The sequence below is a fragment of the Panicum virgatum genome, chromosome 9N (assembly GCF_016808335.1).
Source record: "Panicum virgatum strain AP13 chromosome 9N, P.virgatum_v5, whole genome shotgun sequence".
NCBI lineage: Eukaryota > Viridiplantae > Streptophyta > Magnoliopsida > Poales > Poaceae > Panicum > Panicum virgatum.
Genome location: NC_053153.1, coordinates 21,738,737 through 21,765,112, shown reverse-complemented (window position 1 = coordinate 21,765,112; position 26,376 = coordinate 21,738,737). Strand labels below are relative to the sequence as shown.

Sequence of the window (26,376 nt, the reverse complement as noted above, 5' to 3'; positions counted from 1 at the left end):
CAATTTTCAACCTTTAACTACAAAACCGAATAACAAAGAACATCCAACTATTGAAACCGGACAAATTTGGTCCTTTAAGTGGGTTTCTATTTGTGAGAATTGAAAATATTCAAATTTAAACTAAAAAATTCATAAGTAATTCATTTTAAATAAAAAAAGTACAAAATGGGTATAAATTTTTTTCTCAAAATGTAACCTATCCATTGGTACGATACTTTTTAGTTATTCAGATTCAATTTTCTTATTTTTATAATATTTAGTTGCTTGTAATTATGTGTATTATTTTTAAATAACTAAGATTTAAATAGAGCAATAATAAATAGGTTATATGTTTTTTAAAAAATTTGGTACTAGTTTCATATTTTTTGTTTCAAAATGAATTAGTTTCGATTTTTTAAAACTAATTAGAATTTTTTTATTTTTTAAAAAATAAATACAAAACCACTTTGGATACCACCCAAGAGTCAAAATTTATCCGGTTTTAATAGTTGGATGGTCTAAATTATCTGGTTTTGTAGTTGAATGTTAAAAATCGAATTTTTTGATAGTTCAAAGACGTAGTTTGGACATCTCCCTTATTATTATAGGCGCTGGAAGTTACTCCAGCAAAGGCGTTAGTACTTGGCTGCCTGCCTCGCTCTCCATCTCTGCCTCGGTACGGCATTCCGGGTTTCAATTTGCAGCCCGGGGCCTCCTTTCTCCTTGTGCTCGGGAACGGGCATAGCATGTGGATCCGTCGACAGGAAGGCAGCTAGAGTTGGTGCGCAATTACTGGCAGGGTACGATGGGTGCTTGTTGTTCTCTTTTTTCTTCCCTCGGGGTGTCTACGATTTTAATTATTCACTGTCTGATTGTTCAAAAGGACCGACTGTAATTTTCTGGTACAAAACCTGCATGGGTTTAGGTTTGGAGATATCAGGTCAGGACTATTCAGTGACCAGATCCAGGAGATGATGGGGCTGAAGGTTTGATGGAACTCATGGAAGGCATGTTCCTCTGCAGGGAGAGACAGAACGAGAGCTCAGGGCTCAACAGGCATCGCCAAACTCGGAGTCATTAAGCAGGCGGTGCTCTACAAACAACAGACACGCAACATGATCCAGCTCGCATTGCATTGCATGATCTTAGTATTATTAATTGGAGGTTCATTTTAAACATCAACATAAAGCCATCTAAGATCCTAATTGGACACTTAAAAATAAAGAAATTCTCACCAAAATCAGAACACATCTGGCTATTAATCTGACAACTCTGATATAATAGTTACTGGATCTGTTATCTTTTTCTAATAAATTACCCACCTCTACCATTATGAAAATAAACTAAAGTAAATCCTAAACACATATCTAAACTCTCTGCTATTATAAAAAATCTAAAGTAATCCTCTAATTTTCATGTAAATTATCCATATATATTATTATAAAAATAAAACAAATAACCCATAAAATTTGCATATAAATTATTCAATTATATCATTATTAAAAGTTAAAGTAACTCTAATCTAACATAGATAATTATAATAAATATTACAGTGAACCAATATAAATTCTAAATTACTATTTATATCATTATTATTATATAATCTAAGTTATTTTTATATAAAAATAATATCCACGATATGTGACCATGTATTCATATATAATGGAAGAGATAAGAATATCAATTCATAAATAAATAGTTTAATTAAATATATATAGCAAACACATGGAGGGGTGATGCAAAATGAAACCTACTGCAACAAATACAAAATTATAATTACTATTTCTATCATTATTAACAAAATATTTTAAGTTATTTTTATATAAAAGCAATATCCATTATATGTGTCACCATGCGTTCATATATGCTGGAAGAGATAACAATAATACCAATTTATAAACAAATAGTTTAATTAAATATATATCAAATACATATGAAAGTGTGATGCAAAATATAATTTATTGCAACTAGATAATGATAAATCTGTATTTTAAAGTATGTGTTAGAATATTTATTTAATAGATGAAAGATGGCATGAGATAGATTGATTAAGATAAAGAGCTAATTGATAGATTGATTAAGATAAAGAGCTAATTGAACTCCGTTCGACCGTTCCGACTGGGAGGCAAGAAACATCCTCCAGATGAAAGTTGGGTCGCGTCCAACCGTCAGCGCGAACTAATTGATTGATTTGAGCTGGGTCGCAACGATCGACAGGATCGGGACGAGATGAGACGCTGGGCATATCCCTCGGCAATATTTCATCCTGAGCCAATTTTCAAACTGGTTATTTTTCATTCAAATGGTGATATGTTTCATTCAAATTTTAATAAAATGAATAAAATTCATCTACAAGTGGGGGGAAACAGAAGGAAGCACACACACAATACAAAAAGGAAGACAATCTTTGAGAGGCAAAAAATGAAACAAATAAAAGAAAAGACAAATGAGTCAGTAATCAAGTATTGTCCAACCCTCCCCATGGCCCGCCCAGGCGGGCCGAAACTGAAAGTATGATTCCTGGGCCTCCCGAGTCCACATAGGAACGAGCAAATAAACCCACCAAAGAAAACCACCCGAGAAGTGTGGAAAGAAAAACTAGCGATGCTGCAGATCCGCCTGAGCAAGATCGGCTCGTCGGACTCCGGCGCCGCCGTCTCCGGCGCGGCAGCCGCGGGCGGCGCCTCCGCCGCCGCGGGGGCGGCTGCGGCGTTGGGCGGTGGCGTCCCGGAGTCGGTCACCGTGGCGTGCCCCGATCACCTTGTGATTGCGGACCTCCCCGTCGCGAAGAGCCTCGGCGCCGTCACGACCTCTGCCGCCGCCGCCGCGCGCGCCATCGGGCGCCGCTCCCGCCGCCCGCTCGGGGAGCGTGTCCACATCTGCTCCCGCTGCGAATTCCCCATCGCCATCTACGGCCGCCTCGTACGGACTCCTAAACCCTAGCTGTTTTTTTTCATGCGGCTATCAAACCGCGAACTTGCGGTGATCGGTGTTGCTTCTGTGCTAAATTACAGGTTTAGTTAACCGCGTTTGATGCTGTAGCCATTTACAAGTTATGACGGAGTTAGCAAATTTTGTGGTTTAGCAATTGACACAGGGACGCCGCTAGCTCTAATCATGCCCTGCTGGTAACATAATTGTAAATAATGGAGCAGGAGATGCACATTATCTTCGTGTTGTGCTCCTTTTTAGGGTTTTAGGTTTATGAGGGTTGGAACAAAACACCAAAATGCATTTAATTTGCAAGAGCTCATTGGGAATGATTAGTGGCTCGGTATTCTAGCAATTCCATTTGTAAGGCGAGCTAATATTTACTGGCCTAGTTTTAAGCTGTATTGATTGAATGAAGGCAGTATCACTGTCCTCGTACAGTTCTAGTGCATCTGTTTGTTCAACAGATCACACACAGTTTGCTTGTAGTTGATACTTATTAGCCTAATTTATATAATGCTAAATGGACTATTTATACTTTTGCATCATGAAATAAGTCTTCGCTACAAGTTGTTAGTGTTATGTTTAAGCTTGAATTAGTCATATATAGTCTGCCCTCCTTTTTTTTTGTTCTGATGTACTTCGTAAGCAAGTCAAACAGCCTTGCCACATGTAAAATAGGTTGGAATCATCTTGGTTTCTGTTATCTTCAGTATTCCGTATTTTATTTTCCTGTGTTTCTACCTTTTCCCTGAATAACTGCATACATGCGGCCACTCAATTCATAGATCCTTTTCTAATATAAGCAGTTGGCCCCTGTTATAGTGTAATGAATTTTTCTTGGTTTCAGATTCCTTGCGAACATGCCTTTTGTTTAACCTGTGCAAGAAGTGATTCCAGCTGCTATCTGTAAGCATTCTAACTCCCGAAGTTTTCGTAACTTGCTCCTGTCTCATTCTCACATTCATGGCAATTTGTTTTACTCAGTAGTTCATGTCTTCACAGTAAGAGTAACATGCAGTAGTTCAGTGGGTTATCAGCAAAACATGATAGAGCTTACTCTAGTAAATTGATTTGTTATATGGATTCTTAGTCTTGAATGATTCTGATTGTTGCTTTTCATAAGATAATACAATTTATGTGCATATGCTTGCAATAGCGCAGTACTATTAAAATCGTTTTCTATCCTAGTTAGCTGTGCACACATATGAGATTGAGATGTTCTGTTCATTTGGACTGATAGATATGAATATTGGTTAAAAATTGACATATCCTGCATCTGTATCATTGGACACATAATCAAATATAGTGCATGCAATTTTCTGGAAATGTTGTGCTTTCATTCCTTAATTAATATGGATAGCTGATGTGTTTCTCTTATAGAGTTTAGCTTTGTCTAAGTCTGTCAATTTAAAACTTCTGTTCTGCTGCAGATGTGATGAGCGTATTCAGAAGATACAGAGTGTGAAAATGATGGAAGGGATTTTCATCTGTGCTGCACCGATGTGTCTCAAGTCTTTCCTTAAGAAAGCAGATTTTGAGTCTCATGTGCCTGAAGCCCATGCTAACCTCCTACAAACTAATGTAGAGAAGGAAGAACATAACGAGTCAGATGCTCCAAACATCTCCCGTGCTTCTGCAGGGGATACTCAAAGACAATCTCAAATGCCTGAAATGTCCACTGCACGGGCTCCTCCAAGGCCAGGTGTTTCACCCACTTCAACTTCTCACATGCAAGATCGTGAAGAACGCTCCCGCTACCACCAATCCAGGGAGCAAACCCCACTAAGGCCCCCAATGCTTTCAAAACCGCCATCATTCCATGGTCGCCACTCATATCCACCAGGGGATGCTCAGGCTGAGAACAACCCACCTCAAGGATTTGACCGGCCCTACAACTGGACTTCTCAGTCACGCCAGGAGAGCCCTGGTGCGGCAACTCCACTTCGCCAAGAATCTGACCACAGTACTCAGGACAAGCAACAATTGATGGCTAATGCACCCTTTATGTTTCCACCAATTCCTCCTCATCAGGCAAACTTTATGATGCCCATGAATATGAATCAGCCTATGATCCCCAATGCACCATTCAATTATCCTCTCCAGCAAGATGGAAATCCTCAGTATTTTGCTACCCCCTTCCAGATGCAACTGCCAGATACTGGATCAGACCAAGGTTCCATGTCAGGTGTCCAGCCTCCAGCTGGTCCTATGAGCTTCCCTGAGGGGCTTCAGCGCCCATGGGCTATGGGACTGATGGGTAATCCATTTCAGTCAATGACCCTTGGGCAGGGAATGGCTGATTGTGCAGGTGATCCTCAGGGTGGTGGTGGTATGGCCTTCATGCAGGCTAGTTTTGGGGGCATTCCTGAGGGCTCCATGAATCCAGGCATGTCAGATCGAGGTGATGGAAGGGGTATTCTAGCACAGATGCCTATGCCGATGCAAATGCAGATGTCACTTCCCCCACCTCCCCCTACACAACCTCCATCAGGCTCACAGCAATCTTTTAACCGGAGTTGATGTTTTTTGCACTAACTGATGGTTATTACCAAAATTGCATGTTAATTCGTTGAGCAAATTGTAATTTTGTTGTTTTAGCATGTAACTTATGAGAATGGGTAGCTGAGTTCTACACCGTCGGTGCCCGCCCAGCTATTGGTGGAAGGAGCTTGTATTATGCTATAACTGGTCCTGTTTGAATGAAATGTTTGCAATTTCTGAAATTTTAGTTCTGGGTAGTTGATTGTGTGCCATTGTACAATGGATGAAATAAATCTGTCTTTTTTTAAAAAAAAATGATGCCGTGATAGAAGTTTCAACATGTGCTGAATGTTAATGTGGTCTATTGTCTGAACGCTGATGTGCCTATTGCTTTGAGGTGAGGTATTTTAGTTCAGTTGTATCATTTTGGCATTGCTTTGAGGTATTTTAGTTCAGTTGTATCATTTTGGCTGCGTACAGTACATGCCAAAAACAAGGCAACAAGGTTCTGATTGAGTTACATATGTCCATTGTTCAACTTCTAACGTGAGAGCATAATTTGAACCATTTCACAAGTAGCACAGGGTTATGCTAATTTTGTATCGTTCCAATTTCTTTGAGACATCACAGCACCCACGAGTCTGGGTCTGCTTCGGGTTGCTCGCTCCCGGCTGTCCGCTCATTGATCAAATGAAAAATTTTATGTAACAAAAGTTGTAGATCTTGTTTCATAGAATGCAGTGTAACAAAAGTTGTAGATCTTGTTTCATAGAATGCAGAACAGTTGAGTTTGTATTTTTCCGATTTTTCTACGATTTTATATCGATTTTACAAGTTTACTGTTTAATGCGCCCTGGGCGTCAGGACCTAAATGTAAAATTTTTTTACATTTAGGTCATGTCGTCCACTGGAGGAGCGACAGGCACCCTGTCGCCCATTAGGGCGACAGGTATCTATTTTTGAAAATTTTCCTATTCGACATATATTTTTAAAATTTTATTTTTTTAAATATAAAAATGAAAAAAATGCATCAACCCGCGCACGAGCTGTCGCTTACGGGCTACGGTCCATGGTCCATATATATGGATGGTTGGTATTAGGTCCACCACAGCCCACGGCCCAGCTGCTCTGTACGAGTGTACGACTAGGAAACACTTTTACTTTGTACATACAAAATGATAACAAGTAATGTGGTTTTCTATTAAAAGGATAATCTTCAGCATAAATTTATTGGTATTACTACGCACGTATTTTTATACAAATTATTTCTGTACGCTGCTAACCAAAAACAGCATCGGAAGGTTTATGGAGCCTCTCTACGGTACAACAATCACTGGAACGAAATCTGTATGCCTCTATGCCTAACTGCACACGTATGGATCATAGAGTAGATATTAGAGCACGCAGTTGCTCTAACCAACAAAACAACATGGGACGAGAAACATCAGCAAACTGCCAATGTGCAAATTGAAAAAAAAATGTACAAATATACCTATGAATTCTCCATATATTGTACAAAAGGAGGGGAAAAGGATAAAACTGGGAAGCTTCACTCTGCCATTATCCTCCTTTCCCCCAGAAAGGAAATTCACTCTGCTATAAGTAACTGTGACACCTTTGATTTCCTACACCTTTGTGTAATTTCTATATATTTCGTCTGTCATAGTTGTTCATCCTATGTGCCTATATATCTGTTATGAGTTATATACGACCAAAGGGAAAGAAAAAAAAAGGTAGGGGGTTGGAATTTTGAGTTGCAGTTTGGTCACTGTTTACACTCTTGACAGTTGCAAGATATCCTGAAGAAAAAGGGCGAGCTCCTGCGCTGATCTCCCAACCTCACCTTGCCGTCTGCAAAGGGATGTCCATATATTTCAGTCGACTCAAACTAAATGCTGTTTTAAGGTTCCATGGGATACTCAGTGCCATTGAAGTTTACCTTGTCAGCGACTTGAGGCTGGTGCTCGCCTTCTTCAGCTCTTGGAAACATAGACTGCACCGCTCCAACCTGGCAAGATATTTGCTAGTGAAGCAAATCTATTTTATGCATATGGGACAAGAAGCAGGATCCATGAAAAGAGGAAATACCTCTGCTCAGCCTCAAGGTCCACACCAACAGGCGGCGCAGCCGACAAAGCTAAAGAAATAGTTGCACCAAAGCTCTTAACAAGGTTGAGAATCATCCCCAAGGCAACGCTCAGATGCCTGCATCAGAGAATGTCAAAGCACATAGGTTAATCATGGGCTTTCACTTTTCTAACAAAACAGTTACTGTTGCAATTTATATTGGCAGTCATTTTCCATACTGCTAGCACCATATACAAACTGTGGAAAAACAAACTTAAAACTGTATAAATAGCAGCTAAAGATTGCACAATCCATTGTATGCACCAATAAATGATATTATTGGTGCTACCATCAGTGAAGGAAGCCAATGGCTGGTTTAGCATTGGGCCTTTTCTTTCTGAGAACAGGTATAGGTTTGGACCCTTACATAATAGCTAAACTGTTCAGTTGCGACCGATAAGTCTAATGCATGGAACCGTGGGGGCCATAACTCATGTGAAATGAAAAACAAAAACACAATCGCGCAAAATATTTTATTCTAGTGATGCAGAACTCTATACAAGTGGTCATAGCCAAGAATACAATTGACTAAAGTCTGAACCATGAACACTATGTCATATCAGTGCATTAAGAGTTCCAACCGTTTTATTCAGGAAGGGCCGAAGGGGGATGGTTTTGTTACGAATGGAAGAGGGAAGAGCAGTAGAGAACTGAACTGTGTGTGTATTGATAGAGGCCCAAAAGGGCAACCTATAGTACAAGAGGAGACCCCCAAACCCTAGATACTAGGATATTACCATTATACCCTTAACACCCCCTCTCAAATGCAACGTGAATGCAATGACGTTGCATTTGGAGAGTTGATACTAAGCACTAGACTCAAACAAAAAAGAAGATACATCCAAAGTCCCAAATCAAAGATGTCATCAAAGCGTGCAACTCTTGACATGTCGATGTAGATGATCTCCTCCACAAGAGGGTATTGCCTTCACAACCGTACTTCAGCAAATAACCCGAGTCTTCACAAACCAGTACGTCGACTCTTCAACATGAACCTTGCTTTGGAGATTTTGAACTTGACAATAATAGTGAGATGTGTCAAACCAGCCAAAGAGAGGAATGAGAGATCACTGCTGCAAGACAGCAAGCAGGGAGATGACAAGGTGATGACGACAAATAGACAGCCATTGATCAAGATGTGGAGCAAAACGGCTCCGAAAGGGACCAAGAGGGCAAAGGTCGCATCAACAACGATGATGTAATTAGCTAAATCGACGGGACTTAGCTAACCGAAATAAAAATAAGATATGAGCTGATTTGACAAGGAAATGGTGGACACGCACGGCATTGACGAACTGGAGATGTGTAATTGGACTTGGATTGATAGTGACTGGGATGCTAGCAGAAGCATGCAGCTAGGATATGAAATGGCAAAATAATTTAAGCAGCAAGCAAAGCTACTAGCAGATGATATGGAACGGATGGGGAAAAAATGACACAATATAGTAGATACTAGCAGGCAGCAGCAAGCAACGAGCAAAATAGAGCAGCAATGGACTGATGATGGATGCAAACAGCAACGTGGACAGAGCAGCAGCTGATGGATAGCAGAGCAGCACAAAAGGCAGTAACAATATGAAGTAGAACTGTAGCATGAATGATAATCCTGCAGAACAGAGCAGCAGCACAGAACCGAGGACTGAGGCACTTGGCAAAACAGAGCACCCACAAAACAGAGCACTTGGCCGCGCGGGCGCTGTGATGGGCAGACGGAGGGACGAGCAGACGGCGGCGGCGACGGGCCGCGCCGTCTGTGAGGACAAGCCGTCCGGGCAGCGAGGAAGGGAGCCGCGACGGGGCCTGCGGGTCGAGGCGGCACGAATCGGCCGGATCCGCGACGGCCGGATGACGGTGACGGGCGGAGCGGACGACAGCCGTGCGACAGGCGCGGCGGACGGGCTCCGCACGACGGGCGTGGATGAGGGCCCGCAGCAGCGTCCGCGACGGGCGGACGGTCACGCGGATGGAGGACCGCGGCCGCGCAAGGACGAGCCGGTGGGGACGGGCAGTGAAGAGGAGGACGAGCCGGTGGCGACGGATGCGGACGGGCTGTGGCGGGCCGCTCCCGCCGCAGATCTAGCGCGATCGAGGATGAGGACGGCCGCGATGGGCGGCGGGGCGGCCGGGTCCGCGACGGCGGACGCGATGGCGGGCAGAGGAGAGCCGCGACGGCTGCCAGACAGGCGGCGGCGGCGCACGACAGCGCGCGACGACGGCGGAGGACGACCGCAATGGGCGGATCTGCGCGAAGATGAAGGCGACGACGGGTACGCTGCTCTCTACTGCTGCTGGGACTCAACTGGGAAGGAAAATGGGTTTGGGGCTTGATGGAGATGCTGCCCCCAGGAGCAAGATCGATGCTCCCAGGGGCAGCACAGCGTTGAATCGAGGCTGGTGGGCTGGATCTAGAACAACCGTAGCCCTGATACCATGTTACGAATTGAAGAGGGAAGAGCAACATATATAGTACAAGAGGAGACCCCCAAACCCTATATACTAGGATATTACCATTATACCCTTAACAGGTTTATAGCCAGATTGTCCTTACATCACAAGGTCCAACTCTCCCCGCAAAGCATATAGTCAGTTTGAACTCAAATAATAAAAAAAATGTACAATAGCAAGGTCAAATCTAAATAATCCCACAATTCTAATATTGCATAAATTAAGAGGAAATATGAGAAATCACCTGTCATATTTGCTTTCAAGAAGACTGGAGGAAAGACGTAAGAGAGAAGCGCAAATATCTAAAGTGATACAGTTACTATTCTCCATTAGAGCACCAATTGTATCAGCAGTGACCTACAAGAGTAGAGAACATGTCTGAAAATTTATTAAGTACCATGTCAGGAAGAAACAACTCAACTGCTAACATAGTAAACTGTTCATAATACTTCATACCATCAAATCCACAACCCACACACCAACACAATTTTGGTTATATGAGCAACCAAGAAGCTTTCCTTCATCAACAGTTAGATCTGCTAATGTGGACCAGCCTACATCAACCACATCATGACATATGATGGGTTCCCAGGAAAGAACCTATAAGCAAAGTGATAATATGTAATGACCTTAGTTCCACTATTATTTCCTTAAGAATGAAATGATGGCGTTATAAATCAGTAGGGCATCTACCTTTAAGCTTTCATGTAATGCGCTAAAAAGTGTTTTACCATCACTGTTGAATTTCATAGAACGAACTACATTAGCCTGAAAAATTGAGGACAGCTGCCATTAAGCAATTGATTATCTGATTACAGATCATGTGCTTAGTTTCCAACAAGCACTCTCATCCAATTCCACACGCAAACTCCAGATATATGATGGTATGAAGAAATTGATGATCAGAAACCATACCAGCTCAAAGTATTCTCGGCTGTTCTGCATAAGCAGGAAAAGGTTAATTATATCCAAGAAACCATACCGGCTCAAAGAGCATTTTGCTACAACCTACAGCGAACCGAATGGCTCGCAACCCACCCACCCCCCTTCCTCCCACCGTCCCTCCCCCCACCCTCCACTCCTCCAGCCCCACGCCGGCGTTCACTCCAAGCCCGGCGGCCACCCACGCCACCACCGCTGGCCGCTCCAAGGCCCAGCGATGGAACGTTGATTCCCCCTCCTCCGGTGAGTCCTTCGGCTGCGCCCCCCATCCCTCCTTCCGTGACTTGCTCCTGGCGGATGCTCCTTCTGCGGTGACCTCGCAAGCTGCTGTTGCGCCGCGTCAGGGCTCTCCGCCTGCTACTCGAAACTCCCCGCACATCGGGTTGAGGACGAAGGGTCGTTCGAGCAAGGCGGAAGTGTGTCATTCGTGCCCGAAGGAGGTGCGTCGCCCCAACAAGGGCGGCTGGGTGACCGTGGAGAGTCGCCGGACTCGTCGTGACCGCTGTCGTCTGGAGCTCCGGCCTCTCCCTCGGCGGCCTGTTCCGGTGGACCTTCGGGGTCGCTGCTTCAACTGTTTCTCCCCCAGTCACCGGGCGGCGGCATGCTGTGGCAAGCCTCGCTGCTTCCTTTGCCGTGCCTTGGGGCACCAGTCCTACTCCTGCCCCCGTCGGTTCTCCCCTCCGCGGACTGCCCCACCCCACTCGCCAAGACTGGTTTGGCGGCCTATCACCTCGACAGCCCCGGCAGCCGGTTCACCTGCAACAATGACGGCTGGGGCTGGCGCTTCCGGGGAAGGACGCAGCAGGAAGCGTCGATGGCGCAGGCGGTCTGGGCGCAGTCAGAGGACTGGCCGGGACTCGTCTGCTCCCAGCGATGGCGGTGCTTGTATGGACGGCGACGGCACGACGCGGGAAGACTCTGGGGGCGAGGCGTCGCGTGGCGGCTCAGGCTGCGACGCGCCGCGCTCTCCTGGGCAGGAGCCTCCCCTGGTCGGTGATGCTGCTCCTCCTCTGCCCCGGCGTGTTCTGGATCGTTCGGACAGCATTTCACAATGTGAGGACGTTCTCGCTCGGGCATTGGTGGTGTCCGTGATCGATGGTGCTACTGATTCAGTCGTCAACTTCATCGCCCACCGGTTTGAGATCGACGAATCCTTGCTGGTTCTTCAACCTTTTGGTCCAGCGAGATTTTTGTTGATCTTGCCGAGCTTGGAGCTGATGGAGCGGGTCTTCAATGGCGGAAGAGCGATCGTCACCCCAAATCTTCGGCTTCACGTTATGCGGTGGTCTCGCTTCATCCACTCCTCGGCCGGCACCCTGTCGCCGTGGAGGTCGACTTGGTGGGCATCCCGGCTCATGCTTGGGAACCAGCTACCGCCCAGCTGCTCCTGAGCGACTACTGCTGGATCTGTGCGCTCCATCCCAGCACGACGGATCGCCGTGACGTCTTCAGAGTGGCGGCGTGGTGCTCCGACCCTAGCCTGATCCCTCCGGAGATAGTTTTGGAGATCGTTGAGCCCTCGCCGGTGTTTGGGTCTTCTGCTGCGGTGAAGCGAACTCTGTGCTATCCCATCGTGATCTCTGTTTCGCCATATGATCTGCCGCTGATCCCTGGGAACCCACCCCCTCCATCTCCGGGTGATGACAACCGTCATGGTCATCGAAGACGGCGCCCTTCTCCTTCTCTGTGGTCCTCGGCGCGCCGGTCACTCAGCTCGCCGCCGACGAACTCGGGCCCGGTGCCGGTTCATGCTCGGCTGGGACCAACCCCGGTGACATCCCCCACGATTTGGGAGACTGGCGCGACGACGCGGCTCTGATGACCTCCCCGGCTCCCGTGCCCCGCATGGCTGCTGGGTCGATGGTTCCCGAGGGGCTCGCGTCGATCAACTCACCGCCGAGGATCCCTGGCATTGAAGTCGCGGATGCGGAGGGCCGGCACGACGACGCGGCTCTGGTGACCTCCCCGGCTCCCGTGCCCTGCATGGCTGTTGGGTCGATGGTTCCCGAGGGGCTCGCGTCGATCAACTCACCGCCGAGGATCCCTGGCATTGAAGTCGCGGATGCGGAGGGCCGGCACGACGACGCGGCTCTGGTGACCTCCCCGGCTCCCGTGTCCTGCGTGGCTGCTGGGTCGATGGTTCCCGAGGGGCACGCGCAGCCTTCACCCGAGGCGTCGCCACAAGCATTGAAGTCATGTTTGATGTCCAGCCCAGCATCCCAAGCGTCTGGTGCGGGGCCTGTGGAGGTGTTTGCGTCCGTGGTGCCGCCCGGCCCATCTCCTTCAGTTATTGGGCCGACTGGGACTGAAGTGGAGGACCAGGTGCCAGATTTTCCTACGCTGGCTGTTGCCGGGCTAGGTGGGCTACTCGTGGCGGGCCAGGACGACGACCTGCCAGCTGATGCCTGCATCCCCGTCATCGCCGACGCGACCTGCCCTCCCGCCGTTAGCTCTGAAAAAGCTCCCCTGGACGCTATGCCCACCGCCGCAGGTGACTCACTGGCTGTGGCTGAGGCTGACCCTCTCGAGACATGTATCGCCACTATCCCTCCCGTCGCTGTGGAGATCAGTGCTTGGTCGCCTACCTTTGAGGCAGTTCGGCCCTCGGATCCTGTGCCACAATCACAGGTCCGGCCGATCATTACTTACTCCCGGCGGCGCCCACAACCGTGTCCACTACCTGAAGACCTTGATGCATCACGGCCTATTGCGCCCTCCCCCCATTCGAGCGCGACGCCTCACCCTCCGATCGCCAGGGGCGATTCATGGACATGATGTCGAAGAAGACGACAAGAATCCTCCCCACCCCTCGGGCCGTTCGGCTGCGATCCCGGGCATGTACACCTGCTGCTCCTCTGCGCCGGAGTCGGCGGCTGGCCGGCGTTGCGCCCGATACCCCGGGCCGGAGTGCTCCCTCAAGATCCAAAAGGAAAGTAATGCGAGCGCTGAACATCATTGGCGAGACTGAAGGCATTGATCAGCAAAGCCTAGATAAATATGGCAAGTTATTCACATCCTCGAGTTCACTGTTACACACACATGTTCAAGCCATGGCAGCCCTTTTTGGGTGGGCAACTCCTGATGAGGATGTGCCTGATAATTGAGGATCGCTTGTGTTGGTCGCCTCCCCTTATTGTGTCAAAATGAATCCATCTACCATTCTATGCTGGAACGTGCGTGGTCTCAATTCAAGAGCTCGTCAAGACACTGTGCACACTCTGGTTACCTCTGTCAAGGCCGATATTGTTTGTTTACAGGAGACAAAAATGTCAGGCATTTCTAGCAGTGTCATCCTTTCTATGTTGGGTTCTGACTTCACTCACTGGATTGAACTGTCGGCTGTTGGGGCTAGTGGAGGAATTCTGGTGGCATGGCGGCACAGTCTTGGCCCGGCAACTGCTAGCCGGGTGGACAACCATAGTGTCTCCTTGCAGTTTTCTCCTTGCGCCCTTCACCCCTGGTGGTTGACATGCGTGTATGGGCCTCAAGGAGATGACAGTAAAGTTCTTTTCCTGCAAGAATTAAGAACGATCAGATCTGCTTGTAGTGGTCCTTGGACAGTGCTTGGGGATTTCAATCTAATCACTAATGTGGAGGACAACAATAATGGAAACATTAACACAGCAATGATGGGCAGATTCCGCCGTCTAATCAATGATTTGGAACTGAAAGAAATGACTTTAAATGGCAGAAAGTATACCTGGTCGAATCAGCAAAACACACCCACGCTTGTCAAGCTTGACAGGGTTTTTTGCTCACCTAAGTGGGAAGATCTCTTCCCAAATTGCCTCCTGCAAAGTAGTGCTACTGATGGCTCTGATCACTGCCCACTACTATTGGGTGTTAATGATGTGCAACCTGCCAAAGCCCGCTTTCACTTTGAATCCTTTTGGCCCACTCTTGATGGATTTCAGGAAACAGTTTTGACAGCTTGGTCCTCAGTCCAGGGCTCAAACTGCCCTTTTGACACCCTTGCAAAGAAATTCAAGGCAACAGTTAAGACTCTCCAAAGCTGGAGTCATAAAACAGTTGGGCATGTTAATACCCAGTTAGGGCTGGCTAGGGAAATTTTGCATCAATTGGAAATTGCACAAGATCATCGAGCTCTATCACACTTGGAGCTTTGGTTGCGGAATAAGCTCAAGCTTCATGCCTTGGCCCTCTCCTCCATGCAGCGCACTATTGCCCGCAGCAGGTCACGTATATCGTGGCTTGGCGATGGAGACACCAATTCGGCCCTTTTTCACTCCTTCGCTAGGCATAGAAAGAGGAAGAATTTTATAAGTAAACTTGTGACAGATGAGGGTATGGTGCTCACAAAGCATGAGGAAAAAGAGCAAAACATCTTCAGCTTCTACAAATCACTCCTAGGGGACAGCTCTGATCGCGAGGTCACAGTTAATCTTGCTGAACTGAATGTGCCTAGCTTTGATCTAGCTGATTTGGATAACCCCTTCTCGGAAGAAGAGGTCTGGAAAACAATTGGTTCTCTTCCTTCGAACAAGGCCCCTGGCCCGGATGGTTTCACAGGAAAATTCTATAAGGTGTGCTGGCCAATAATTAAAATTGATGTTATGGCTGCAGTTTCTGCTATGTGGAGTAGAAAAATGAACAACTTTGAGGTCCTAAACTCTGCATATATCACTCTCCTACCAAAAAAAGATGTTGCCACTAATATCAAAGATTACAGGCCTATTAGTCTGGTCCATTCTTTTGCCAAACTCATCACCAAATTGCTAGCTAACAGGCTAGCTGGGCGACTTGACCAAATGATCACACAGAATCAAAGTGCATTCATCAAGGGTCGATTCATGTTAGACAACTTCATGCTTGTTCAGCACACCACAAAATTTCTGCATCAGCAAAAACAGCCACGCATCCTCCTGAAATTAGATATCACCAAGGCTTTTGACTCAGTATCTTGGCCCTTCCTTCTAGAGGTATTGCAGAGAATGGGATTTGGACCTGCTTGGTGTGATATTATTAGTGGCCTACTTGCTTCCTCCTCCACCCAGATTCTTTTGAATGGCTCTCCTGGAGAAAGAATTGCACACCGGCGTGGGTTGAGGCAAGGTGACCCACTTTCTCCTATGTTGTTTATTATGGTCATGGATGTTCTGTGTCATTTAATAAAGAAAGCCTCCGAGGAAGAACTTCTCCAACCACTGGCCAGGAGAGCCTTGCAGCACCGAATTTCTCTCTATGCGGATGATGTGGTCATCTTTTTACGGCCTACTTCAAGTGATATTAACATCACCTTGGATATATTACAGCTTTTTGGGGAAGCTTCTGGCCTTAAAACAAATGTCCAGAAAAGTAGTGTTCATCCCATCCAATGCTTGGAGGACGACATTGCAATCCTGAACAGCAATCTCCCTTGCCAAATCTCAGAGTTTCCTTGCAAATATCTTGGTGTGCCTCTGTCCCCCCTCAAGTTAAGCAAAGCACAGGTTCAGCCAATCATTGATAAAATTGCTGACAGGCTGCCAGGATGGAAAGCTGAACTCCTAACCAAAGCTGGTCGATGCATCTTGGTACAATTTGTTCTTACCTCTATGTTGATTTATTTGTTGCTGGCCTTGGATCTGCCTCCTCAAGCTCTCAAAGCCATTGATAAGATAAGGAGGGGATTTATTTGGAGAGGAAGAAAAGATGTGAGGGGGGGTCACTGTCTAATTGCTTGGCCTAAGGTCACTAGACCATGCTTCCTGGGAGGACTGGGCATCTCCCACTTTCAGTTTTTAGGCTGGGCTCTGAGGATGAGATGGCTCTGGTTACAAAAGACTGAACTAGAAAAAGCATGGGCCTTTCTTCCTGTCAAAGCTCAACCCCAGGTCAAAGCTTTCTTTGCTGCTGCAGTGGTTACAGTAGTAGGGAATGGAACCAACACCCTCTTTTGGACTGACAGATGGTTGGATGGTCAGAGTTTGAAACATACTCTACCAAACTTGTTCAGAATTGTAACTGCCAGAGGAAAGGGAAGGACAGTTGCTGATGCCCTTAACAACAGGAGGTGGATTTCAGACCTAAAAGGTGCTCTCACCGTGGATGTCATAATTGAGTATCTGCAACTCTGGGATCTTCTTGAGAATTTTGAGTTGCAGCCAGCTGTAGAAGACACACACATTTGGCAATTCTCCACCTCGGGTTCCTACTCTACAAAGTCAGCTTATGAGGCACTTTTTACTGGGGCCATCCATTTTAGTCCCTGGGAGAGAATTTGGCAAAGCTGGGCCCCGGGTAAGTGCAAATTCTTCACGTGGACAGTGGCACATAAGAAATGCTGGACAGCTGACAGACTTGCAAGGAAAGGACTTCGTCATCCAGCAGCTTGCCCACTTTGTGATCAAGCAGATGAAACAATTGACCACCTGCTGATCTCATGTGTTTTCAGTCGGCAAGTTTGGTTTGCGGTGCTGCATGACCTTGGCTTGCAGTCACTCGCACCACAAGCTGGGGAAAGAATTTTCGAGGATTGGTGGGCGTCTACAAGCAACAGAGTTTCAGGTCAAGTGCAAAAAGGGGTGAACTCCATCATCATTCTTGGCTCCTGGTCCTTATGGAATCACCGTAATCGCTGTGTCTTTGATGGAATTGTTAGACTCTTTAGATCGACTAGGTAGTAGATCGGCGGGTTACTCACTGATTCTTGAAGAACATACCATCAATGGTTGAATACGAACCCGACGCCGATGTCCAGAACGCCGGCGACGGAGTCGTGGACGAGCCGGAGAGGTTCGAAGTCGTGGGCGTTGGCAGCGTGGCGCAGGGGCGGTGACGTCCTCGCTGTGTCGAGGACGGTGGCTTCGGTAGGCTTCCCGCCGCAGCAGCAGCCCCCTCTCTAGATCGGGTTAGGGTTTAGGACGGTGGGAACACTGTGGCGGCGACCAACCTCATGTACAGTGCCGCAGTCCCCACCTCCTCTATATATGGCACTGCGCGACGGGGGCCCACCAGCCGTCTATTGGGCTGGGCGTCCCCGATCAGGACGCGAGTCAAGATTGGCCCAGTCGTTGGACTGGCCCGGTGGAGATCAATACTAACATTCTCCCCCTTGATCTCACCTTTGTACTTTAAAATTTCTCAATTTGAACTTAATTCTTTACTTTCTCTTTAGTCGCTTTGCTATTGGTCTCATCTCATTGCAGATCAGTATGTAGGGCGTGCCTCATCATGACGGTTATTAGTTACCGTCAGACTTAACAGCCACAATGCACCTTTCTGTATTGAAACAAGACCTTAATCTTTCTTTGGGCCCTTTAGTAATCCAGAAATCATAGGCCTCCCGTAAAAAACCCATGTCGACTTGGGCGGTAGGCCTTTTGGTAAGCGGATCCGCAAACATTTGTTTGATACTTTGGTGCTCCATGATTTCATATGATTCTGGATTTTCTCCTTTGCAACATATAAGCCATTGTCCATGTGTTTGGCAGCACACTTAACATGTTGCCATAAGAGTGAAAACATTCGAATAGTATATTACTGTTGTCTACCATTATCAATTCCGGGTAATGGTTTTCTTAACCATTTTGCCTGTCATGTAGCCTCATATAATGCCAAATTTTGGGTACACAACCCATGAATCACAACTATTTTGCTTTGGAGCTTTTTCACAATAAAACTCCAAGCTCGAGTGTTAGCTACTACTGTGGGCTTCACTAAACATCTCGCCAAAACTTAATTCCTTTTACTCACACCCTTTTGAAAGTACATGTTCCTTTCTTACTTAGCATGAGGCTGACAATATTTTGCAAAATTGCAAAACATTCTTTAACTCCATTCCAGTGATCTATTGCTGGACTGGACTTCTGCCAAAATGTCCCGGATACTTGCACTATGTCAGGGTAAATTCTTTTGAGCACTAATTTTGCTTCCAACAGCTGAAGCACATGGAACTTTTTTCTTTTGATCGATCATATAACAGTTCCTGGAATTCTGAAAATTCCAAAACTATTACCCTTGACAATAGGACAGGCGTAGGCTTACTCGCATGCATACTATATATCTTTAGAACTCTTTTCTTAATATGCTTTTTGCGATAGTCCTGATACCCCCTTTTTCTTTTATTCCGGTGAATTTCCTTTTCTAGAGCGAATGACTCTTTACCGAGATTATTCTTATCAAAACTAGAGGTCAAAATAATCTTTTTTGAATCTTTTCAGGAAAAGGATTTCCCATCTTTTGAATTTTGCATATTTGCAAATTGTCATTTTGCATTGACCTTTACTTAAAACCCAACTTTTCTTTGTTCTCATAAAACTTATACTACTATTCTATGATTTGATATCATCAAGTGATATCGCAATATTCTTTTCTTTTCACAACAAAACCATTTGGTTATGTCATGTATATACTTTCTTGTGCAAATCTCCATCGGTAGATATTGCTCTAACATCCATCTGATGCAATTTAGAAGCAGTATGCCACTAATTGCATTATGATTCTAAAAGAATACTTTTATGAGACTGAATAAAATGTCTCATTATAACTTATTCTTTTCTTTGCACAAAACTTTTTGCCATAAGTCGTGCTTAGCAACTTTTCATGTTCCCTCCGGAGTCACGTTTCAATCTTGTAGACCCATTATAGCCTACTGTCTTGGCTCCATTAGAAACTTATTCGATGTTCCAAAATAAATTTGGAACTTTTAGGTCTCATTATATCTTCCATTGCTTCTCGCCACGTCGATGAATGAGACAACTCAATTTATGACATTCATACAACGTGAAAACATATGTTGAGACAATTTCAGTGCTTGAATTATAAGAGTGAACATACAGTCCCACTTCTCTTCAAGCCTTAGTTCTTGACATACTTTACTCCCCCAGATAATCCCATCTATTGCAAAGATGGAATATCTTCAAACTTTTGTTTGGGTTTGTTCTTTACAAGTCTCGGTTCAGTTTTTACAAGCCTCGTAAGGTGCTTCAAGCATCACCTTTTCTTTTTCGATTGATTTGAGGCTTAACTATATTTTCTCCCTATTTCGAGCTGAAAACTCCAGAAATTTCACTTACTTTATTGTTGGGGTATTAATATTATGACCGTTGTACTCCCTTTTCGGTCGGTCATATTCACTTTAATAGATCATCTTTGCTTTTAAAAATGCATCGCATTTAACTTTGCGGGGAAATTCTCTCTAAATTTTAATCTTTCTTGTCTTTCTAATCTTTCTCCCCCTCAAAATATGGCACAAACTTTGCTGCCATAATTTCGAGACTATTTTTAACACTTGTGAACGAGGAGCATTTCATTACTAGAACTTTATTCATATGACCAAGTCATACAAAATAATGGGAGTACTATTTCCTCGTTTCTTTTCAAGAGCTCCTCGGAGTTCTTGATTTGTTGCACTTTCAAGAACTCACCAAGTTCTTCATTTTGCTATACTTTTGCAAGTCATTCTTGCAATATTGGTTAGCATACAACTTTCTTTTGTCCTTCGATTCTTTTCAAGTCATTATCCAACATGCCACTATAGTAGTGCATGGGAATTGTTGGAATAACTTTAAAAGCTCCCCCAGACTTCTTTACTTTTATGTGATACTCAAGTAGCACGTGAGTTATCACAAAACTTTCCCCTGCCATGCAGGATATGAATGGTACAAGTGCCAAAAACTTTTCTGACATGCGGTATAAAACTTTAAAGGCAATGGTAACACATTTAATTCTACGTTGGTCAAATTGAACATGCGTCAAACTCATTTCAACCATTACCTTTACTATTGAAGGACAAAGGAAAACACTTTATAGTAATAAAATTTTAGTCACATTGACTAAAATATGCACATATACTTTCTTTTCTGATTAAATCTTCCCGTTGGTTCCAATTTAATCAAAAAATTTAACGAATTAAAATATTCGCAAAACTTTAGTGAGAGAAACCAAAAACTTTTCGAAAACAGTTGCATCTCTTTTCCATATCAACTAAAAGTCAGAATGGAACAAGCACTTTTCTTTCTTAACCTCAACTATACAGCTGAGTAACATCAAAACTTTATCTGTAGCATCGATCGGAATCAACTTTTGTCTATTAATTCTCTCTACTTGGGAAGAATTATGTCTTAATTTAACGTTGGTCAAAAATAAAACATACAACTTTCCTTTACTTTCAATTCTATATCACCGTTGGGCAGAAATAGAACACATGAGTAGAATAAAAATTATAATATTGTCATCATCAACTTTGGTCAGAAAATGACAACATCATAATAAACTTTAAATTTCATTTTTTTTAAGAGCAAACTAATGCTTAACTTGACACTTACAATGGCAAAAAGGTGCCAAAACATCCTTTCTTTAACATATAACAGCGGAAGCTTTTCTTAACCTTAAACTTAAAGGCTCCTTTTCCCACAGGGAAAAACTCATCTAAGTTTATCTTTCTTTATTGCAACGGAAAACTTTTTCTTTCTTTCATAAGTTTTTCTTTGTTTTTCTCTATTCTCTGAAAATTGATGCAAAAATGTCAAAGAATTAACATTGAACTTAAAATTACAATGAAATTATAATATTGTTATCATCAACGTTGGTCAGAAAATAACAATATCATAATTTAACTTTAAATCAATACCTTTCTATTCCTCTATTTAAATTTTCCCGTTGGTTCGAATTTAAATAGAGAATGAGACTTTTACTTTGCAGCGGAAACATGTAAACATACTCATATTCAGAAGCAAAAACACTTTAAAACTTTACCATTCTCTTAGACAAATTATTCCGTTGGTTCAAATTTGAATAGAGAATCAAAACTTATAGGAAATGCTTCTGAAAATGAGTAAAACAATTGACAAATTTTACTGTGTAAGCCGAAAAACCGAGGCCCAGCAGCAAAACCGGCCCGCGGCCCATTTTGGCGGACAGCGCCCCCGCGTCCCAGGCCTCAACATGGGCCTGGGCCGGGAAAGAGCCCTCCCACCTGGGCCGAATTTGGCCCGCTCCGTCATTAGCCGCTCGCAGCTGATCCTGGCCGTCGGATCGGATCTGACGGCTCTCCGTTGATTTCGCCGGGTCAAAACCCGGCGCCGGCTGCCTCTCCCTGGAAAACCCTAGACCATTTGCTTCACTCCCGTTTCTCCCTCTCGTGTCCGGCAGCGCCGCCGCCGGCCACCGGCCCCCGCGCCGCCCGGTCCGGCCGCCGCGCCATGGCCGCGGGACCTTGAGCCCTTGCCTTACATGCTTCTTTTCCCCTCCTTTCTTTTCGCAGCGCCGAGCGGCAGCGGCCATGGCGGTCGGAGGGGCGCCGCATCGCCGTGGCCCTCCCCCCTTTCGACGGCGCCGGTGAGGAGCGGCCCCGCCCGCACGTGGCCGCGGCCCTCCCCCTTTTTATTCTCTCTCAGCGCCGCACGGAGGCGACGTAGGAAGATGGCCGGTGGCACCACTGTGGCACCCCTCGCGGGTGCACGCGTGCGGCCGGAGCCGCGCGCGGCGCCGTCGAGCGGCACCTCGGTGGTGCCCTTTGGAGCCCGTGCGCGCGCGCTCAGAGGGACGCTGAGTGGTGTGCGCGGCGTCGGCCCGTTCTTTCCCGCACGGAGGCGGTGGAGCACCGGCAAGCCGGCGTCTCGGGAGTTCTATTGCGCACGTCGTTGGCCGGCGGCGGCGGCGGCATGGAGCCAGGTGCGTCCCTGCTCCTCTCGTCCTTTCTCTTAGGGTTAGGATTTGAGCTATATTCTTTTCCTCTTTCGATCCGAGATCGAAATTTCTTTCTCCCTCTTTCGATTCGTGACCGAATCCATTCTGTCCCAATTCGATCTACTCTCTAGACCGGCTCTGATGCCATTATTAGACTCTTTAGATCGACTAGGTAGTAGATCGGCGGGTTACTCACTGATTCTTGAAGAACATACCATCAATGGTTGAATACGAACCCGACGCCGATGTCCAGAACGCCGGCGACGGAGTCGTGGACGAGCCGGAGAGGTTCGAAGTCGCGGGCGTTGGCAGCGTGGCGCAGGGGCGGTGACGTCCTCGCTGTGTCGAGGACGGTGGCTTCGGTAGGCTTCCCGCCGTAGCAGCAGCCCCCTCTCTAGATCGGGTTAGGGTTTAGGACGGTGGGAACACTGTGGCGGCGACCAACCTCATGTACAGTGCCGCAGTCCCCACCTCCTCTATATATGGCACTGCGCGACGGGGGCCCACCAGCCGTCTATTGGGCTGGGCGTCCCCGATCAGGACGCGAGTCAAGGTTGGCTCAGTCGTTGGACTGGCCCGGTGGAGATCAATACTAACAGGAATCAGCCCTAATTCGTCCAGTGTCATCAGGATTATCAAAGAAGAAATGCAGCAATGGTCTTTTGCCGGGGCTCGAGGAGTATCTCATCTCCTCGCCCTAGCAGCTCCAGCCACTTAGAGGCTTCTGGTCTAGTGTTTCGGGTCATGACTATCTTTTTCTTTTTGTAAGAGTCTCTTAAAACTGGTTTTTGGGTGAGTTGCAGGCCCATCATTTCTGTAACATTTTGGGGATCTTTTCCCCTTTTCTTCTTAATATATTGATGCGCAGCTCTCCTGCGTGTTCGAGAAAAATATATCCAAGAAAAGAAACAAGGTAGAGAATGGACAGAAAAATTAGTTTCTTTCGATTAAACTCAAATACAAAAGGTGTGGTTATGTACCCCAATTTGGCTTACGGACAATCTACAGAAGATTCAAAAAGTACATACAAATATACTTATTTTAGGAAACATCAAATTTTAGATAGTTGTTTCATAAACAAATTATTACATATTTACATTACATAAGCTTAATAATAACTATTTTTCGTATGGTGCAATCTTTGGTCTGGCATGCTGCAGTATTGGTACAATTTCATGACCCCAGACATACAAAAGAACTGTTGCTAGAGGCTAACTTTATGTGTTTTTCTTGAATCCTTGTAAGATCATAGTAGTTTAAAAATTGATAATGGTAGATCTTAGTTCAAATACATTTCATTTAATCCAAGCACATGATCAAATCACCTGCTTAAATACAACTTTTAAAATTGCAGCCTTCCCAGAGCTAGGCAGATAGCTTTTTTGAACTGATTAGGCAGATAGCTTTTCCAGATGACTATATAACCTTGGGTTCAACAGCTATGCTGATTCACAATTTGAAAATAGGATAGCTTGAATTTGGGAAATGAGAAAAAATCACTTTCTGAGTCATTATATATAGATATGGTACCTCAGGTCCAGAAGAACCAATCAACTCAAAAGTCTCAAGGTCCCAAAATTTAAGAGTCTTATCCACTGAACCTGCAAAAGTTTTGAAAAGAACAGCATGGAATATGTCACTTGAATCTCCAGATGAAGTACAGATAAAAAGCACGAGAGAGTAATATGCCACAATAAAAAAGTAAAAAGTTTATATTAGAAAAAAAATAAGGAGAAATTGTGATCCTAGGAAAAAGCCACCATAGTGTGAGTATGTACAATCTTCATAAAATAGGACCTGTTATCTAACCTGTAGCCAATAAGAACTCGTGGGGGTGAAAATCTAAGCAGTTGACTGGACCTTCATGAAGACTGAAGTCTTTCAAGAGTTTCCCAGCCGTCAAATCCCAGATCTAGCAAGATATTTTAAACACAGTTTCAGTGATCAGGAATATTAGCTATAATAGTATGAGATTGTCCATCTTGTTGATAACAGCCAGGTTGCGAGCACACCTTGAATTTTTGGTCCTACAATTTTAGAAACTTTTGCATTAAAATTATTGTACATGCTCGCAATTTTACCTTCACTGAGTTATCAGCCCCTCCAGAAACAATCCATCGACCATCAGGAGTAAATTTAAGTACATCAATTCGCCGGGTATGGCCTTTGTATGTGTGAATGCATCTCTTCTTTCGAATATCCCATATTTTCATGTTTGTATCTGAAGATCCAGAGGCCAAGAATTCTCCAAAAGGATGGAAATCAAGCAATGCACAATTTGATCTGTGCCCAGTAAAAGTTCGGACAACTGCGCATTGTGCAATATAGTCAAGATAAACAGAGACAATTGCATAACACAATTGCAGTTTATGTATTCAATGCAAAATGTACCGAAACATCAATACTGTTCATACCTTTCGCCTCCTCAACATCCCATATTTTTATTGTTCCACTTGCAGAACCAGCACCTATGGTAACTTCAGAAGAGTCAAAGCTCACTGACTCAACTGGACTTGTAAGGCCCGATAGGCTCTGTAATGTACAATGACATCAGTTGAATTAGATAGTTGATTACCAAAAAAGTGAGAATGACAATACACATGAACCGGCAGAATATTCTATAGGAAATTACCAGGAGGGCACTGGGTTTCCCTACAGCCCAAAGATTGACCTTCAAATCCTCCCCACCAGTGATGAGGATCCTTGATGTCCGCCTCCCAAACTTGGCACAATTGACATTGGAAGAATGCGCAAAAAACTTCTCTGATCATTGTCAAGGAAACAAGATATATACGATTGATACTACCACAAAACATTTAAAGTTGTATTTCGGAATTTACTTTCTTCGGATATATTCAAAGATACAATAGAATGTTTTGGATTATCACAGTTGCACCACAACATCTTTAAATTTTATTTCATAATTCACTTTTTCAAGGATCTAAATACACAAATTCTACAAGAAAAATAATGACAGAAAATCCAGATCAGAATACTTAATTACTCATCATATTATCAGCATGGCTGGTCACCATTGACGTTCTCAACATCAAATGACACCAGGGTAACACTAAGTTTATACCAGTAGCAGGCTAGCAGCACTGTCCATGCTATGCTAGCACCAACATTCTCAACGAACATGAATTATTTTAGTGGCGCCACGATTTTATTTCAGTAGCTGAACCATTCTATGCAAGCACCAACAACCTGAGTTCTTGATGGAAAGAAATAACAAGTATTTGAACATTCTGAATTGATCCTCCCAACATTCATATGATAAGTTGCATTTATCAATATCAAATGACACCAATTGATGGTATAACACTAAGTCCAAGAGAAATAGTTGGCATGAAGTTACAAGCACCTAAGACCTAAGTTCTCGATGGAAAGAATAAAAAGTATGACATCTAGACACTCTGAATTGATCTTCCCAACTTTCATTTGATAGGTGCGAGAACTTCACAAATCAGAATGTGCAGCATGATCCCATTTACAGCAATTGATACAACCTATCACATAAATGCCAAACTACAGAGCACGGGAGTAAGGTTTGCTGGCAGACAATAGAACGATTCTCCTTTCTCTGGCTAACCCAGACTAGCAAAATTAGTTTGACCTTATGCAGAAAACTGTATTGTTCCATGTCTGAAACTTGGCAATACCGCTTTCAATTCCTGCACTAAATTTCATTCTATCCGCTGCATGATCCCATTTACAGCAATTGATACAACCTATCACACAAATGCCAAACTACAGAGCACGGGAGTGAGGTTTGCTGGCAGACAATAGATCGACTCTCCTTTCTCTGGCTAACCCAGACCAGCAAAATTAGTTTGA

At 44.8% G+C, this 26,376-nt stretch overlaps 3 protein-coding genes across 3 annotated transcripts; 1 reads left to right on the top strand and 2 right to left on the bottom strand.

Moving 5' to 3' along the window:
* Positions 1 to 2,537: 2,537 nt before the first annotated feature.
* On the top strand, positions 2,538 to 5,696 carry LOC120691033 (E3 ubiquitin-protein ligase HAKAI homolog). Its single transcript, XM_039973986.1, has 3 exons — positions 2,538 to 2,901; positions 3,761 to 3,819; positions 4,344 to 5,696. Exons 1-3 carry the CDS (start codon positions 2,584 to 2,586, stop codon positions 5,431 to 5,433), a joined length of 1,467 nt encoding a protein of 488 aa, XP_039829920.1. The 5' UTR covers positions 2,538 to 2,583; the 3' UTR covers positions 5,434 to 5,696.
* Positions 5,697 to 6,861: 1,165 nt separating this feature from the next.
* Positions 6,862 to 10,342, bottom strand: LOC120691506 (katanin p80 WD40 repeat-containing subunit B1 homolog KTN80.4-like). The gene is made up of 4 exons (XM_039974582.1): positions 10,211 to 10,342; positions 7,483 to 7,599; positions 7,334 to 7,402; positions 6,862 to 7,245 (listed from the first exon to the last, which is right to left on the bottom strand). The coding sequence occupies exons 1-4, from the start codon at positions 10,294 to 10,296 to the stop codon at positions 7,167 to 7,169; spliced, it is 351 nt and encodes a 116-aa protein (XP_039830516.1). The 5' UTR covers positions 10,297 to 10,342; the 3' UTR covers positions 6,862 to 7,166.
* LOC120688845 (katanin p80 WD40 repeat-containing subunit B1 homolog KTN80.4-like) lies at positions 10,339 to 25,574 on the bottom strand. The gene is made up of 8 exons (XM_039971207.1): positions 25,544 to 25,574; positions 25,172 to 25,302; positions 24,954 to 25,071; positions 24,621 to 24,847; positions 24,349 to 24,451; positions 24,070 to 24,140; positions 10,660 to 10,905; positions 10,339 to 10,566 (listed from the first exon to the last, which is right to left on the bottom strand). Exons 1-7 carry the CDS (start codon positions 25,572 to 25,574, stop codon positions 10,786 to 10,788), a joined length of 801 nt encoding a protein of 266 aa, XP_039827141.1. The 3' UTR covers positions 10,339 to 10,566; positions 10,660 to 10,785.
* Between the last annotated feature and the right edge of the window lie 802 nt (positions 25,575 to 26,376).

Coding starts and splice junctions, on each gene's coding strand:
- LOC120691506 (XM_039974582.1), bottom strand. CDS start 10,296: ATGGAGAATAGTAACTGTATCACTTTAGATATTTGCGCTTCTCTCTTA. Junction 7,600..10,210: donor CTTGAAAGCAAATATGACAG/GTGATTTCTCAT, acceptor TCTCTGATGCAG/GCATCTGAGCGTTGCCTTGG. Junction 7,246..7,333: donor AGCCTCAAGTCGCTGACAAG/GTAAACTTCAAT, acceptor ATCCCTTTGCAG/ACGGCAAGGTGAGGTTGGGA.
- LOC120688845 (XM_039971207.1), bottom strand. CDS start 25,574: ATGGTGACCAGCCATGCTGATAATATGATGA. Junction 24,848..24,953: donor GGATGTTGAGGAGGCGAAAG/GTATGAACAGTA, acceptor CACAATGCGCAG/TTGTCCGAACTTTTACTGGG. Junction 10,906..24,069: donor TTGGTTCTTCTGGACCTGAG/GTACCATATCTA, acceptor CTGCTTATGCAG/AACAGCCGAGAATACTTTGA.
- LOC120691033 (XM_039973986.1), top strand. CDS start 2,584: ATGCTGCAGATCCGCCTGAGCAAGATCGGCTCGTCGGACTCCGGCGCC. Junction 2,902..3,760: donor TCGCCATCTACGGCCGCCTC/GTACGGACTCCT, acceptor TCTTGGTTTCAG/ATTCCTTGCGAACATGCCTT. Junction 3,820..4,343: donor AGTGATTCCAGCTGCTATCT/GTAAGCATTCTA, acceptor GTTCTGCTGCAG/ATGTGATGAGCGTATTCAGA.